General features: G+C 41.9%; 1 protein-coding gene across 1 annotated transcript in view; it reads left to right on the top strand.

Annotated features, from left to right (window-relative positions):
- NCAPG (non-SMC condensin I complex subunit G) overlaps window positions 1-16065 on the top strand; it is a 64943-nt gene extending 48878 nt beyond the window's left edge. Inside the window, exons 14-21 of the mRNA XM_040335202.1 lie at window positions 296-556; window positions 1525-1706; window positions 1959-2133; window positions 6986-7147; window positions 11334-11469; window positions 13444-13533; window positions 13847-13919; window positions 15820-16065. Coding sequence (XP_040191136.1) covers window positions 296-556; window positions 1525-1706; window positions 1959-2133; window positions 6986-7147; window positions 11334-11469; window positions 13444-13533; window positions 13847-13919; window positions 15820-15949 — 1209 coding nt within the window. The 3' untranslated portion in view covers window positions 15950-16065. The remainder of the gene's footprint in view (window positions 1-295; window positions 557-1524; window positions 1707-1958; window positions 2134-6985; window positions 7148-11333; window positions 11470-13443; window positions 13534-13846; window positions 13920-15819) is intronic.
- The last annotated feature ends 1876 nt before the right edge of the window (window positions 16066-17941 follow it).

Here is a 17941-nt window from a genome sequence, read left to right as displayed (position 1 = left end):
AGTGGCAAAAAAATATGACATTGCATGAATCGCAAGCAGTACCCCAGAAAACTTTAGAAAGAAAACGCATTGAAAGCACATGATAAACACACTGGAACACAGCAAAAATATGCATGCAGAAAATCATCAGCACTGCATTTCTGTGGTGTGAACGGGCCATCAATATTTTGACTTCTGTAGAGCAGGCAATGTGCTGTTTCCCACTGTTGGATCTTTGTGTTTTTTAAATTTCAAAAGCAATATGAAATCTACACCTGTTCTGGACTTTTGTGCTTTTTTTTTTTTCTCTTTTTAGATATCGCAGCTTGATGAGGTCAAGGTGAGGACCAGTGCCTTGAACGCAGTGTTTGATCTTCTTCTGGTTTTTGGACTTGATATTCTAAAGCCAAAGGAAGATGCTGGTGATAACCCCGAAAATAAACAGGCAGACGAAACAGAGGTGGCCCTTGAGACTGAACAGTCTGACTCTGAAGAAAAACCTGATGAAGAAATAATAACGGAGACTTCTGCTTTGAATTCCATATTAAAGATGTTCTCCGACTTCCTGGACAGTGAGGTATGAAAGCAATTGGGCCTTTTTTTTTTTTTGCTTATTCTGCTGACTTGTAATCGACTATTTAAATTTATCTAATCAACTTTTTGATGATATAAATAATGAAGGTCCCATGTAGTGCCGGATACAGCTTTCTCTTGGGTGGAATGACTAAACGGAGCATTGCTCTTTCTAAACTGTTGGTCTGCTAAACACCAGAAAGCTCTTGCTATATCCTGATGCTATCTTGGAAGCTAGCAATACATTTTATATTGTAGGTTCACAGCATTATCATTTAAGGCTTTCTTCAAATTGCGTTTAGATATGCAGGCCTGTTCTGACCCCAAAAAACTGTTGGCATAAATACACATGTATGGATCAGCTGAATGTAGGGGTCTGAACCTAATAATAAAGGAGGTAGGGTTAACACTTCTAAACATTTTGTTACTGGCTTGTATCAGAAATTAACAGTAATCATTGGCTTAGATAAGTGGTCTCCCAACTGCGGCCCGGGGCCTGGATGTGGCCCTCTGCTTGCTTTTATCTGGCCATTAGGGCACTATTTCACCAACTGACACCAATGATGAGCTCTGTTCCACCTTCTGACCTCATCAATGAGGCACTATTCTTCTCGTTGATATCAACAATGGGCACTATTCCTTCCATCAAAACCAATGATGGGGCACTGATGCCGGGACATTTTCTACTCCCACTTACCACCGTCCGCCCCCCCTAAAGGCTATAGTACAGTAAACTGGCCCTTTGCTTAGAAAGTTTGGAGACCCCCCTAATCCCATCTGTATTCAATGCTTCTGCTGAGAAGTTATACAGGGGGTGCCTACAAGGGTAAGGGGAGCCCAACAGACATGATCTTGCTCATTCTGACTATGATTTGATGGTTCAGGTAAAGCGATTTGTTTATAGTTTTATAGCTCTTGTCTATGGACAAAGTGGAATATAGCAGAATTCTTTTTTTTTTTTTTTTTTCCCAGGTTCCAGAAATAAGGACGGAAACGGCTGAAGGTTTAGCCAAACTGATGTTCTCAGGAAGATTGAAAAGTGCCAAGCTCCTGTCACGTCTGATACTTCTGTGGTACAATCCAGTGACTGAAGAGGACACTAAACTGCGTCACTGCCTTGGTGTCTTCTTCCCTATCTTTGCTTATTCGTCTCGGTAAGATGTGTGAATTCTGAATCCTCCTACCACCACTTTTATTTGCTGTAAGCTTGATGGAGGACAGCGACTCAAATATAAAATAAAGGCGTGGCCTAGCGACTAGTAATTTCAGAAATATTTCTCGCATGACCATATTCTTTTTACATCCATGTAATGCTATCTATATAATATAAAATGCATATATTGGTTAAAGCAAAAAATCAGTTTTAAATTTAACTATAAATGTGCTGTAACTGCTTGCTCCTATAGATCAAATCAGGAGTGCTTTGAAGAGGCTTTTCTGCCTACGCTACAGACCCTCTTTAATGCCCCAGCGTCTTCTCCACTTGCTGATGTTGATGTATCCAATGTTGCTGAACTGCTGGTTGATCTAACAAGGCCAAGTGGATTAAAAGCACAAAAGAATATTGCCCCAGATTATCAGGTAAGTGTTTTCTGTAACTGATACTTGTGCACTTTTATTGTTTTTTTTGAGTTTCAAACCTCAACATGTTTAAAGTGGTTATAAAGGCATTCTCTGCATTAAGGTAAAACTTTCAGGTGTGTGTGTGTGCGTCTATAGAGGCACACATCTTGGGTTTGAGATCGAACACGCAGGAGTGCCCTGTAGCAAGTGGCTTGCTTTGAGGGCCCTCAGAGGAGTCAAGATCGTCGGCATGGGACCCCAGAAGAAGAGTTTCAGTGCTGCACAGTGCAGGCAAGTCTGACATGTTTGTCATGTGAGAGAAAAGGCTTTACATGACCGATTGCCTGTTTTAACCACTTCAGCCCCGGACCATATTGCTGGTCAAAGACCAGGCCACTTTTTGCGATTCGGCACTGCGTCGCTTTAACTGACAATTGCGCGGTCGTGCGACGTGGCTCCCAAACAAAATTGGCGTCCTTTTTTTTTTTCCCCCACAAATAGTTTTCTTTTGGTGGTATTTGATCACCTCTGCGGTTTTTAGTTTTTGCGCTATAAACAAAAATGGAGCGACAATTTTGAAAAAAAAAATATATTTTTGGGGGATATTTATTACAGCAAAAAATATTCATTTTTTTCCCCCCTCAGTTTAGGCCGATATGTATTTTTTTCTACATATTTTTCGTAAAAAAAATCGCAATAAGCGTTTGATTGGTTTGTGCAAAAGTTATAGCGTTTACAAAATAGGGGATAGTTTTATGCCATTTTTATTAATATATATATTTTTTTACTAGTAATGGCGGCGATCAGCGATTTTTATCGGTAATGCGACGACATGGCGGACACTTTTGACACATTTTTGGGACCATTGGCATTTTTATAGTGATCAGTGCTATAAAAATGCATTGGATTACTATAAAAATGCCACTGGCATGGAAGGGGTTAACACTAGGGGGCGAGGAAGGGGTTAAGTATGTTCCCTGGGTGTGTTCTAACTGAAGGGGGGGTGGACTGACTTGGGGAAATGACTGATCGCTGTTCATACATTGTATGAACAGACAATCGGGCATTTCTCCCCCTGACAGGACCGGGAGCTGTGTGTTTACACACACAGCTCCCAGTTCTCTCTCTGTAACGAGCGATCGCGGGTGCCCGGCGGTGATCGCGCCCACCGGGCACGCGCGTCGGGGCTAGTGCGCCCCTGGTGGCTGCTCGGCGAGATGATGTAATATTACGTGATCTCGCCCAGCAGAGCCGACCTGCCGCCGTAAAACTGCGGCGGCTGGTCGGCAAGCGGTTAATTTGTGTACCCAATCCACTAAGCAAACATATCGCATATGGCATGTCTAACATGGGATTTCACCAAATTAGTTATATTACGAAGCTTTTAGCACACTTTGTCACAAATTTACCTGCTACTTTTCTGCAATATTTAGCACATGCATTCCTGTCATTCCTAACTGGGAGCTTCTGCCTGCCCAAACACGTTTTTACATGAGAGAAAGTGCTAGGAAAAGCAGAGACAATTCTATACATTTATTGGGTGTTACACAAATAAAGCCCCCATTATATTTTGGCACTATAAAGAAATTGATCAAATCTCAAAATTTAAAATATATACCGTACTGCATAAAATTTGTAGACCGAAAAATTCTGCAAAGTCTTTAAAGTGACGGTGTAATGCAACGAATAGTTTTTATTTGTTGCCAAAATACGTGAACAGGTTAAAGCCTTTAGGCCTCTTGCCCACGGACGTTTTTACAGCCACCTTTCTGAGCATTTTTGCAGCTTAAAAATGGCTCTCCGTGTTGGCCTATGGTCTCATGCCCACCATGACGTTTTTGAGCTGTAAATGGCTGAGCTGTTGTTAAAGCAGGAGTTCACCCATTTATTAAATTTTTCCCCTTTTCCCCTTAGATTCCTGCTCGTTTGGTCTAGTGGAATCGGCTATTTGTTTTAAAATATGAGCAGTACTTACCCGTTTTCGAGATGCATCTTCTTCCGTCGCTTCCGGGTATGGGTCTTGGGGAGCGGGCGTTCCTTCTTGATTGACAGTCTTCCGAGAGGCTTCCGACGGTCGCATCCATCGCGTCACTCGTAGCCGAAAGAAGCCGAACGTCAGTGCGGCTCTATACTGCGCCTGCGCACCGACGTTCGGCTTCTTTCGGAAAATCGTGACGCGATGGATGCGACCGTCGGAAGCCTCTCGGAAGACTGTCAATCAAGAAGGAACGCCCATTCCCGCAGCCCATACCCGGAAGCGGCGGAGAAGATGCATCTCGTAAACGGTAAGTACGGATCATATTTTAAAACTAGCCGATTCCCCTAGACAAAACGAGCATTAATCTAAGGGGAAAATGTGCTCTCTAAGGGTGAACCTCCGCTTTAACCTGCAAAAAAATACAACCCAGGACCAGTGCGTTCTGAAGCTACAGCGTCAGACGCCGGCAAACGTGATTTAACGAGGCTTAAGGTTGTGTTAAGCCTCGTCCGGCGTTTCTTTCTCTATTCATAATCAATGGTTCCCTATGGGAGCCCATTGATTTAAATAGAGGTCGCACCAGAAGTCGGATCAAGATGATCCGACTTGCGGGGCGACTAGTGTGCGGAGAATCTTGAAGGGGAACCCTGCGCAAATTAAAAAAAAGGATGGTACCAGACCCTTCGGTCTGGTATGGATTTTAAGGGGAACACCTACGCCAAAAAAGGGTGTGGGGGTTCACCCAAAATCCATAACAGACCCTTCTCCGACCAGCAGAAAAAAGTGAATGTTCTTGAGTGGCCATCACAATCCTGACTCCCTCATCATTAAGCCAATTAAAAAATGTACTAGACTCTGAGGCATTGGTCAGCTTTATGAGAAGGTAAAGGGCCTCATTCACAGCCAAGACTGGAAGATTGTGTGGGACTTGCTTCCTATATTGTATGTTGCAAGGACTGAAAGGTAAAGCAAAAACCTAGGTCTGGCACTCTGCTCTAGTGTAGCACAAATGTCCTTTAATGGTTGCAAGTATCCCCCAAGAGTGGTCTTTACATATTACCTGTTTCTGTAGGAGATTGCCTCTAGGATAACTTATGATACCTTGGAGAGCCAACTCATGGTCAGCAGCAATAGTCTCTCTCCAACCACACACCATATTTTTGTGTGTGGCATCTTTATCATGGTAATCTTAAATAGTTTGCAGAAAATTATCTCTACAAAGCTCAGCAGCTCAATCTACAAACCAAAGCCAAAGGAGTCAGGAGAACGACTCATGCCACCCCCTCTTCGGTACATAACCATGCTGACTTTCAGTAAGAGTATGAAGGAAAACCGGAAATGATGACATCCGTGTCATGGGTGCATCCTGTATTTGTACATTGCTGTAATGCTGACATTGGTGTCAAAACATGTAAACTATTTTTTTAACTGGTATAGGACTAGATGACTGAAAAGCGATGCATGCCAGCTAATGTGTAAGCCCAGACTTTGAAGTGTGTATCTATTCCCTGTGACATGTTATGGCAATTTCTTCTGTGCACATTTAAAACAGTAATCCAAGACCAAAAATGGTATATATTGCAGCTTCAATTGTTAAAAGCGGCGGCTGCTTTAGTTTATATTTTTTTTCACCTGGTGATCCACTTTGGATGAGGAGCAACAGGATCACCTTTTTTGGATAACCGTTTTGTCAACCTGGGGGAGGGAGGTGTTGATACATTATCTGATGCACTGCTAACACTTTTAAAGCGGAGTTATACCTGCCTTCTCTTTAGCACTGTCCCTCCCTGCCAGCTGCTGACCACCTCAGCCTGGTGGCTTCCGGTTATCGATCCCCGGCCATTTTAATTGGCTGGACTCAGACGTCATCACTTTTGTGCAGGAGTTTAGACTTTGCCGAAATTCTACACTGAGCTGCGCGTGTGCAGTTCAGTGGACAGGCAGGTGAGGTAAGCAACAATAAATAAAACGATGCTACTACCTGATCATCCAAGGCCATAAAGATCGGCACTGTGCCTGCGCCCACACAGGAGTAATCCCATCAACAATAAAGTCAGCAACCAGGTGGAATTGCAGCAATAAAACATGTTTTCTCTATTTCTTTATATGGGGTAAAATATTCCAATACAAGTCATGGGAGGGGGGGAATATTGCTGCAATTGCACATAGTTACCGGCTTTATTGCTGGTTAGGTAAGTAACAATCCAGAAGAGACATGGTATGTCTTGTCTGCATTATAGAGCCTGTCTTTTCACTGATCATTGTTTTTCTCAACCCTCTGACACTTTTGCTGGACAGTCATGACTTGCTGTCTGTATCACCAGGAGAAATTAAACTGATTCAGTCACCAAATCTAAGATTTGGTAAGCTGCAATAGAATACATTTTTTGGTTTTAATACCACTTTGTTTCCATGAAGGCACACAGGCTAAATGCTCTACATGTAGTAAGCACATCACTTGCACTTTCCACTGTAGATGTAACAGTATGTCCATGTATTGAGCAACTGCACACCGTATAATGAATTCTCAGGCACGAACGTGAATGTGAGTGCCTTCACATAAGGAGGGCAATATGGACAATGAGCTTTCCTCTCAATGGTGCTTTCTGAAACGGACATGGTAAAAAGGCTGCTACATTACCAGTTGGCAAGGCAGCCTACCCCCTTGATGTGGCAAAGAATCAAGACAATGTGCCTGTTAGGTGTTTCCTGTTCTAGTACTATAATGCTTAATAACATGGCACATTGGTTCTGTATGAGGGGTGCTTGGCCTCAGACGCCTGTTGCGTTGTCCAGAGGGCATGCTGTCTCCCTGGATGGTGGTCAGGCAAATATACAATTAACCGAAGAACCTCTTTAATGTATTTTCTGATATTTCCTATTATCTTTCAGATTTCCACAGTACATGACAGCTTGGCTCTAAAAATATGCAACGAGGTTCTGAAGGATCCTACATCTCCAGATGTTCGTATTTATTCAAAATCTTTGTGCTCCCTTGAGCTGTCGAAAGAGTTTGCAAAAGACCTTCTGCCAGTTTTGGACATTGCTCTAAAGGTAATGGGAAGGAATTTTATTTTGCCTATTGTGTCTTTTTCAATTTGGATAAGCTAAAGGTCCCGTTACAGAGTATGGTCACTCACTTTTTTTGCATTCTGGTGTGTGATGACAAACACGCACCCCTTTGTCAAGGAAACGTTCTTTTAGAGCACTTCACCTAATATAGAATGTAATATATTAATAATTGGTACCGTATTTTCCGGCGTATAAGACGACTTTTTACACCGGAATTTCACAGCCAAAATCCGGGGGTCGTCTTATACGCCGGGTATAGCAGCTGCTCGATCGATATCCGCTGCCGGGTGCTCTGTACGGCTGCATGTATTCTGTATATGCGCCGCTTAGCCAATCCCGATGCACTGTGTTGATGACAGAGCATGCCAAGCCTGCTCGGATTGGAGTAACGACCTCTGCCAATCCGAGCAGGCTACATTTATGTAGCCTGCTCGGATTGGCAGAGGTTGTTATCCAATCCGAGCAGGCTTGGCATGCTCTGTCATCAACACAGTACATCGGGATTGGCTGAGCGCGCATATACAGAATACATGCAGCCGTACAGAGCATCCGGCAGCTGATATCGATCCAGCATAGGGATTGGCTGAGCGTGGCGCGCATTTTACAAACTACATACAGCTGTACAGAGCACCCGGCGGGCTTCTTCATTACTTCCACACAAGGGGGTCGTCTAATACGGTGAGTAGACTACAAAACCACCGTTTTTAGCAGAATGTTAGGGGGTCGTCTTATATGCCGAGTCGTCTTATACGCCGGCAAATACGGTATATGTAAACCCATACCCTAATAAACAACCCTTTCAGTTTAAAGCTGGACTCCCAGGAAGAAAACTGGGGAAAAAAATTTGAATATTGATTGATTAAAAATTGTGTTTATCACAGTAGTTCAGTATCTTCATACTGGCACTGTACTACTCTGGGGGCTGATGAGGGAATTGTTTTCCCCACTGTGAAATGCTTCTTAGTGATTACTGTAAGAGCAATTGATTTAATTGTTATGAATGGCTTTCATTCATGACTTTTTTTAACTATTGTAATGCTGTGATTGGCCCACAGCTATCGCATGGTACTGTGATTGGCCGAGGTACTGTGTGACCAATCGGATCACACACAGTAGTAAACAATGATGTCCTGAAGGGATTCCATTCATGATTATGGTTTGTGACCGCACAGCTACATTGTATCGGGCCGATCACAGAAGCTCGATATGAAGCACCACAACCCTGTGTGTCTGGTGGACACAGCAATTGCAGATCATGCTACTGCCCATCCCAGGGGGTGCACGCAGGGCACATGACCACCACGACTACGGGTATAACATGTTTTTTTATTTTAAAACGGTGCTTTCCTTTTAGAATTACTGTACTATACATGCAAAATTCATTGGCATGCATTAAAGTAAACCGGACAAATATAGAGGGTGAAACTCCCTAACTGGAGCACAGACAGCTGTACAAACCTGACAAGTGTTCTATTCCCTTTCCACCCCAAAACTAAAAGGGGGGGGGGGGGAGAGTTGAGCCTTTAGTTATACAGTGGATGTAAAAAGTCTACCCACCCGGTCAGGTTTCTGTGATTTAAAAAAGAGACAAAGACCTATAAATTGTACAACTTGGCCTAGGTATTGACGCCATTACCACCAATCCCTCGTGGAAGGAGCTGTAAAGTGTTATGTAAGCGTATGTGTTTTTGGCCTCTTTGAAATATGCTGCAGCTTTTTTTTTTTTACCCTTGACTTTAAATAAATACTACACTATATGAGCATTTTTTGGCTCCTATAGGCGAGTATCTTTTTTTTTTTATATATATATATATATATATATATATAGTGCTTAATCCGATCGTGAACCACCATTCCAACGATATACGGATATGTCCTAAAGTAACTCCTTTTTAAGTGTTCGCTCTAAATTTATATTTATAAGTCTTGTGTTTTATAAAAGAATAGTGTGCTATGCCTGCTTGTAATACAGGGCTGTCGGTGACCTTTTTTTCGAATTGTTTTCTATTTGTACTAATGGGGGACCACAGACCCGCAGCTGACAGGCAAGGAGGAGGGGAGCTGAGAGCAGGGCTGTGGATGGTTAGAGCCACGGGGGTCAGGGATCGGTAGCCCTGATTTTCATGGCCGGCGCAGAGAAGGGGGTACAGGAAATGACAGGATCAGCCTGTATTTTTTTTTTCTTCTTTGTTTACAGTTTAGAGGGGGACAGATTACACCACACAAGCACTGTGCTGTTTAACCGGTTAACGCCCGCCGCATGTACATATACGTCCACAGAATGGCACGTACAGGCATATGGGCATACATGTACGTCCGCGCCTTGTCGGGGGTCCGATCGGGACCCCAGCCCCCCGGTACATGCGGCGGTCAGAAACCAACGGGGAGCGATCCGGGACGAGGGCGCGGCTAGAAACGTTCGTTTCTAGCCGCCCCCTCGCGATCGCTCCCCGTAGCCGATCGCTCGCGATCGCTCCCCGGAGCTGAAGAACGGGGAGAGCCGTATGTAAACACGGCTTCCCCGTGCTTCACTGTGGTGGCTGCATCGATCGAGTGATCCCTTTTTATAGGGAGACACAATCGATGACATCAGACCTACAGCCACACCCCCCTACAGTTGTAAACACACACTAGGTGAAACATAATTCCTTCAGCGCCCCCTGTGGTTAACTCCCAAACTGCAACTGTCATTTTCACAATAAACAATGCAATTTAAATGCTTTTTTTGCTGTGAAAATGACAATGGTCCCAAAAATGTGTCAAAGTTGTCCGAAGTGTCCGCCATAATGTCGCAGTCACGAAAAAAAAATCGCTGATCGCCGCCATTAGTAGTTAAAAAAAATAAACTATCCCCTATTTTGTAAACACTATAAATTTTGCGCAAACCAATCGATAAACGCTTATTGCGATTTTTTTTTTATTTTTTTACCAAAAATAGGTAGAAGAATACGTATTGGCCTAAACTGAGGGAAAAAAATGTATATGTTTTTGGGGGATATTTATTATAGCAAAAAGTAAAAAATATTGCAATTTTTTTCAAAATTGTCGCTCTATTTTTTTTGTTTAGCACAAAAAAATAAACCGCAGAGGTGATCAAATACCACCAAAAGAAAGCTCTATTTATGGGAAAAACAGGATGCCAATTTTGTTTGGGAGCCATGTCGCACGACCGCGCAATTGTCAAAGCGACGCAGTGCCGAATCGCAAAGCCTGGGCATTTAGCTGCCTAAAGGTCCGGGGCTTAAGTCGTTAATCTGCTTTAAGGGACCAGGATCTGTATTTTTTTTTTGGATTAACAAACACTTTGAGGCATATTACCACTCTTGGTCTGGTGAGTGCGCAGATTGGTGGAGGTGCACAATTTGTGACGAATGGTTTTTCAGACACACTGGTGTGTTTTTCTATTTCTATGCTGTATGCCTTTCATTTTTTGGTAAGCGCATAACTTAACACACACTCTGTTGGAGCTAATCACAGATAATTTGATCAAGTCACAGATATGCCATAGGACTCAATTCACAGGACTGTTTAATTTTGATTCACTGTATCACCAGCAAGCACTGCACATCTTGTTTTATATGTTTATTTGAAGGTTGTATGTTCACCTTTTATGTGTCAGCTGCGTTATAAATACACAGCACTCGCTTTTCCTTTTTTGTATTTTTATATAAGTGAATGTGATTGCTTAATTCTGAACACGGCTACATCCCCAGTTATAGGAGGGTGTGCACAAAAAGTTCTGACGTGATTTATCTTTGTCTAATTTTTTTTTACATCACAGAAACCTGAAATTTTATCAGGGGTGTGTAGACTTTTTTTATATCCATTGTACTCTAACAGGGCAGACTTGCATTAGGACAAAAAAAGTTGACTGAAAACGATGTTTGGTAGGCAAGACCTAGCTACTACTGATCCTTTTTATTTGCAGTTTTTACTTAAGCTCTCCTTTATGCATTTTATTATCATTGGCTAAATTAAAATTTCCCAGGTTTGCAGCAGATTAACTTTAAATCCACATTCTGATTCTCCATTAGAGCTTTTCTATAATAGTTGAGCTAGTGATAACCAGCGAAGATCCTCAAGCTCACCCCCCCCCCCCCTCCCCTCTAGTGCAAATTGCCTTCTTGACTCGTTCAGTTTTCCGGTATGACCTTCTTATTTTTTGTAGGATATAACAGATAAAGTGTGCGAGAGGGCATTAGAAAAGGTCAAGATGCAATTAACTAACAACAAGAATTCCAAGGAGGAAGGTGTTGTCGCACAGGAAGCCACAAGTGTAGCGAACGTGCAAGAAAACAAAGAAGGTAATATAGGTTTTCTGAAGTAGTATCTCGTGTTATAGACATACCTGGTTCTTGTAAGGAAGCTCATGTTGTAAGAGAAGCATTCATTTGTATTTTTCCTTTGTGCATGGACCATGATGCCTTTCATTACTACATCCTTTATTAAGAGTTGACTGCATGTATTCCTTAACCACCTAAGGACCGAGCCCCTTTTTGACACTTCGAACCCCCACTCAAAAAAATTAAATATATATATTTTTCTAACACACTAGAGAATAAAATGGCGGTTGTAGAAATACTTTCTGTGCAGCCGTCTTACAAGGGCACTTTTTTGGGGGAAAAAAATAAGACAACAGTAAAGTTAGCCCAATATTATTATTATTATTATTATTTTTTTTTTAATGTATTGTGAAAGATAATGTTACGCTGAGTAAATTGCTATCCAACATGTCGCGCTTCAAAATTGCACCCGCTCGTAGAATGGCAACAAACCCTTAATCTCCATAGGCGAAGTCTAAAAATTTCTACAGGTTACCAGTTTTGAGTTGGTAGACAAAGGTGATCTTGCGGCGAAATCCGCTACGGAGACCACTCTTATAAAGAGAAACGCACAGCGTTCCTGAAAAATACCAGGGTTGTGGCAGCTATCTGATGCCATAACAACGGTATTTAGCATCAAAGTACTGACATACGGGTATGTCTTTTTGTGTGAAGTGGTTAATGAAGGTTGCACCTTTACACTCTACTGAACAGCCCTGTTCTCTTCTATGTGGTCTTAAAGGCACATTTGTAGTTTTTGAAAAGCAAACCAAGCAGACAAAGGTAATCAATGAAATGATCCCTAAGATCACCATAAGAGTAATCTTTGTTTACTCAGCCCAGCTTTCTGCCTTGGTTAGAGAGAGGCTGACTTGTACATTGACATGTTGGGGAAGCAGGACAGGCTTTGTAGATCAGACAACAGGTAAACTTGCTGTTACTGATTAATACAGCTCCCATCACCAGTGGCGCTGTACAATGTAATCGATACAACAAGGGTGGGTAGTAAAGATTACAAAACTTGGACAGGGGAATTCATTCCGAAGTGTCTAAGACTCTTCAGAATTCCAGTGTGCCCCCACATGAGAAATGTTGATGCGGGAGACATTGATTTCATATGTTTTATATAGGATTATTTAAAATTTGCTTTGTTTGAAAAAAAAATTGTCAGTTATAGATGTGTTAAAACGTCCACCGGGGGTACTTGTTAAACCGGCTTTATAGAAGAGTGTGCACTGTACACCGATCAGCCATAACTTTATGATCAGCCACCTAATGAATAGGTCCCCCTTTTGCCACCTTCACCAGATTAAGGTGTTGCTAAACCCAGGACCCTGCATTCACTATATCTGGTCTCCCACAGAACATGGAAATGCAATTTTAGTAAATATAAACTGCTAAATACCTTTTCTCATCAGCAGTCTTGTAACTTCTATCAGTGTATGGTTAAAGCTTCTAAGAGGAGTTTTCATTTCCCACAATTGTCCTATTAGGATGCAGGACCCCCCTGTATTTTTGTTTAACAAACTGTTTTATACTTGCCTTCTCTGTGCAATGGTTTTGCACAGAGTGGCCCCGAGCCTCCTTTTCTGGGGTCCCACCACAGTGCTCCTGGCTTTTCTTCACTAGTCCCACGGAGAGCCGCTTTACATTGGGGGGGGGGGGGGGGCACTCCCAACCACATGGACTCAGCCCTGCCCCCTGCGACACTGAATTTGATTGACCACAGTGGGAGCCAATGGCTCCTGCTGCTATCAATGTTTCCAATGAGGACCCAAGACGGTGTCTAGAGCTGCTGTGCCCGTCCCCGTTGCTGGAACAATCAGGCTCAGGTAAGAAAGGGGGGGGGGGCTGCCTAGGACAATGAAATGTCTGTATGCCATGGATCTACTTTTATTTCACTACTTGAAATCCTAGAAAAGCTAGGCAGCTGTTAATCAATGTGGTTATTTCTAGAAAAAACAAATGAAGAAAATGATGATGTCTTTGAAGAACAAAATGCTGACTCATCAAAAATGAAGTCTGTAAAAGGGAAACCCAGCAAAGGTAAGATGATCAATACAACTCCTTGAATGTAAGATAACATTGTGCTTTTTGTGACCAGAAGTCATTGATGCCTAGTATCAAATCAAATTTAGCAGTGTTGCTTAACAAGAATTAATTTGCATACCTTAAGATTTTTATTGGTACTTTGATGCAGTATTTGTAATAGTGCAAGTTATACCCGACAGGGTTTTAACATTTTTTCACTATGCAAAACGGGGAGGAAAAAAAAAAAAAGCTTTGGCTATTACTTAGTTCTGAAGTCTGGATGATAAACATACCGGTGGTATTGGCATGATATATTTTATCTCTACAGGTCGCAAGAAAGCGTCTTCTGTAGGCACTAGGAAGAAGAGTAGCCGGGCTTCTGAGCAGGCGGAAGGCGATGGGTATGTTCATAATGTGTTCCATAAATTTTGATGGATTTGAATAGCGCTGCCTGTCATGTTCTTAATGATCGGCGTGACTAAAGCTCAGTTTACATATGGGCAATTTGAATCGCAGGTGAAATCACTGTGATTCCAAATCGTGGGACGCTTGTATGATGCCATTACTTGTTAATGGCACCCCAATCGTGACGCTGTCACGCAAAAGAAGCTCCAGCTCCTTTGAGTGACAACTCACGCACGTTGCAAAATGCCGCGATTGGGGTGCCGTTAAGAAGTAATGGCATTGCACAAGCGTTCCGTGTTTTTGCAATCGCGGCGATTCCACTTGTGATTTAAACCGCCCTGGTGTGAACGGAGCCAAAGAAAATCGTACAAATTTAAACTAGCAAGTACATGACATTATTTCATTGCTCGGAGACAGATATTTGATGATTGATATACTCAGGATATCATCATTTTTAGACTGATTCCTGAAATGCCCTGAAGTGCCAAGTAAAACTGTAGCAGAAAAGAAAAGGTTTCCTCCCATACAGGGCAGAACTGTGTAAACTCCAGCACTGGATAAACAGATACAAATTCTATGTAAAACCACTTTATGTATTTCATCTGTGTATTTGGCTGTTTGCCTGGAGTTCAGCTTTAAGCCACTGAAAAATAAATGTAGATGGGTTGCTGAATTTCACATGGTTATGAAGTCTAATGGTTTTCCACCTTAAAGCATTCTGTGCTGCAGCTTCCCTCAGACCCCCTCTTTCTTACCTGAGCCCAATCCGGCGATGTGCACGAGCGCTCAAGCCGCTGTCTCTCTGCTTATTGGACAGATTGATAGTAGCAGGAGCCATTGGCTCATAATCAAAAGCTGTGTGATGTGAGAATAACGTGCAAAGCCCAATGACAGGATTTCACCTCATTAGTTGGCACCAGATAATGCTCCCACAATGCCATCAATGCCACCAGGGTACCTATCTCCCCTTGTAACAGCACTTTGTAGAACATTGCTTTGTAGGAACTGGGTGGAATTTGAGTGGAACTGAGAATCTTAAAATGAAGCTATAGGCAAAACTTTTATTTTAATTTTATGTGAGTGAGGGAAGGTTATAACTTCTATCAAACTTTTTTTTTTTTTTTTTTCGCCATTGGTGTCCCATTGCAGAGATTTCCCTTCCTGTCCCAAAGCCAAAACAGGAAGTGAGGAAATCCCTGCAAACTAAGGGAATTCCTTGGGGACCACAAGGTCACCAGAACTAGTGTCCCCATTGGAAGTGTCCCCCGCCCCCCCCCCCCCCCCCCCATTGGTTATCAGGGGGCAGCCCAAATTTGGGATTTCCCTTTGCAGTCAATGATCATAGTAGATGGGGAAAAATAGAGGGCCAATTTCCTTACCGGGGGCAGAGGAGGTAGCAATAAAGGTGTTCAAATAAGGAACTAACTACGACACCACTGTATATGGGGATAAATGGGAAGATCAGGCACAAGTGGAAGCGGCGCCTCAGGGAGATGTCCTGAAAACCTTTGAAATGCAAATAGAGGGAGAGGGCGCCGGCAAAGAACGAATATTGATAAACACAGAGATATGATTACTAATTAAATAATAATAAAAAAAAAAAAACGTTTTTTATCCTCCCCCCAACTTATATATTTTTTTTTATTCATGTTCATTCTTTTACCCCCCCTCCCTCTATTTGCACTTACTTTAGAACAGGGATTGGAACACCTTTTTGTATACTTTTTGGGACACCAGTGGAGGGATCACCATTAAACACGCATGAAACAGCTTTGTTTTTTCTTTTTAGGTTGATCTACCGTCGCTAATCTAGTGATGGTATTTTGTAGCATTAAGCAGAATTGTTCTTGCTGTGTCTCAGGTCTGTCTTTTTACTAACATTTGAATGATCCACAGGGGCAAAGGGGAAGAGGCTCAGACGTCTACAGTCAGTGCAAGGCCATCAAGAAGAGCCAAAAGCATGGCCATTGAAAAAACGAAAATGAATCTCTCCAAACTTTTAAATGAAGAGGCAAATGCACAGTAATGCAGTTTTGTAATATGAATACAGATCAAATGATTCTATGACTGTTAAATAAAAGTGCCATGTATGTGCACATCAACTTTAATATGCTGTATAATAAAAGTAACTTGCTTTTTGTAGTCCATTGTATTTTTTATGTCTTCCTACCACTACTATGATGTAGAACAGGGGTAGGCAACCTGGGGCTCAGCCCTCCAGCTGTTGTGGAACTACATTTCCCATGAGGCATTGCAAGGCTGGCAGTACAATTGCTCCCAGGGACATGGTGGGACTTGTAGTTCTGCAACAGCTGGAGCACCACAGGTTGCCTACCCCTTCTGTAGAATATGCCTACTAGGAGTTATGCTGATACATTAACCACTTGACTGCTGGGAGGGTTAACCCCCCCTAATGCCCAGGGCATGTTTTGCTATTCAGCATTGTTATTTTAATGGGCAATTTCTTGGTCATACAGCACTATACACACATTTAAATTTTTTATAATCTTTTCACACAAATAGAGCTTTCTTTTGGTCGTATTTAATCACCATTGTGTGTGTTTTTTTGTTTTTTTTTATCCAAGAAAAAAAAACCATACAAACCATATTCTACTTTTTGTTATAAAACCTATTCAATAAAAATTTAGTTATTCATAAATTTAGGTGAAAATGTGTTCTGCTCCATTTATATTGATTGGTTTGTGTGAAAGTTATAGCATCTACAAACTGGTATGTGTATCTTTACTGGAATTTATGTAGCTATGGCACTATATTGGTGGGAGTCAGCAACTTATAGTGGGAATGTAATCTGGCGTTAATGGACCTTTGTGGGGAGGTACACTGACACAGTAGTGATACTAATATGAATGGAGGTGGCGTGACATCACTGCTTGTGTGGTCCACACTGGTCCCGGATTGTGCTAAACAGACATTTTGCAGCATTGGACACACCCACACTGTAGTACTGCATGGCCACAAGAGCCCCAAATAACACAACTGCACGCCCAGAAGCGCCTGTAACATCCCACATTGCTGCACAAAAATGTACTAATTCTACTTGGGAACACACCTACAGTCTATCTTGTTTGCAGCCTGGGGACCCTCGCCTGTACAGTGATCAGATAATTAGCTGGGAAAAGGTTACCACCCGACACAGATGCCAGCGAGGTGGAGGTCACCGGTATGATATTATTAAAGCTGAGCTAGTTGGACCTTTTCAGGTTGAAGGTGGACTCAAATCGACTTCCAAACCTACTGCCAGTTTTTAGAAGACACTTTCTTCAAGCAGTGGTCCAGGAAGTCTGTGGTTTTTTAACCACTTGACAACTGGGCACTTAAACACCCTTAATAACCAGACCAATTTTCAGCTTTTGGTGCTCTCACGTTTTGAATGACAATAACTCAGTCATACAACACTGTAACCAAATGAAATTTTTGTCCTTTTTTTTTCCCACAAATAGAGCTTTCTTTTGGTGGTATTTGATCACCTTTGCGGTTTTTTTTTTCCCGCTATTAATGAAAAAAGAACGAAAATTTTGTAAAAAAAATGAATTTTTCTTCATTTCTATCATATCATTTTGTAAAAGTAATTTTCCTCATACATTTGGCCTAAAATGCATACTGCTACATACTTTTGGTAAAAAAAAAAAAAAAATTGGATATTATTTAGTCTGGGTGAAAGTTATAGGGTCTACAAGCTTTGGTACCAATTTCTGAAAATTTAACAATTTGATCACACCTGAAGTACTGACAGCTTCTCTCGTTTCTTGAGACCCTAACAAGCCAATAAAGTACAAATACCCCCAAATGACCCCTTTTTGGAAAGTAGACATTCCAAGGTAGTTAGTAAGAGTCATAGTTAGTTTTTTGAAGTTGTCATTTTTTCCCACAATTCTTTGCAAAATTAAGATTTTTTTTTTTTTTTTTCATACCAATATTGTCATTATAACAGGTTATTTCTCTCACATGGCATGTATATTCCACAAATGACACCCCAAAATATATTCTGCTGCTCCTC

The sequence above is a fragment of the Rana temporaria genome, chromosome 1 (genome assembly GCF_905171775.1).
Source record: "Rana temporaria chromosome 1, aRanTem1.1, whole genome shotgun sequence".
Lineage (NCBI taxonomy): Eukaryota > Metazoa > Chordata > Amphibia > Anura > Ranidae > Rana > Rana temporaria.
The sequence above is the reverse complement of the archived record's forward strand: the minus strand, read 5'-3'. Positions and strand labels throughout refer to the sequence as shown.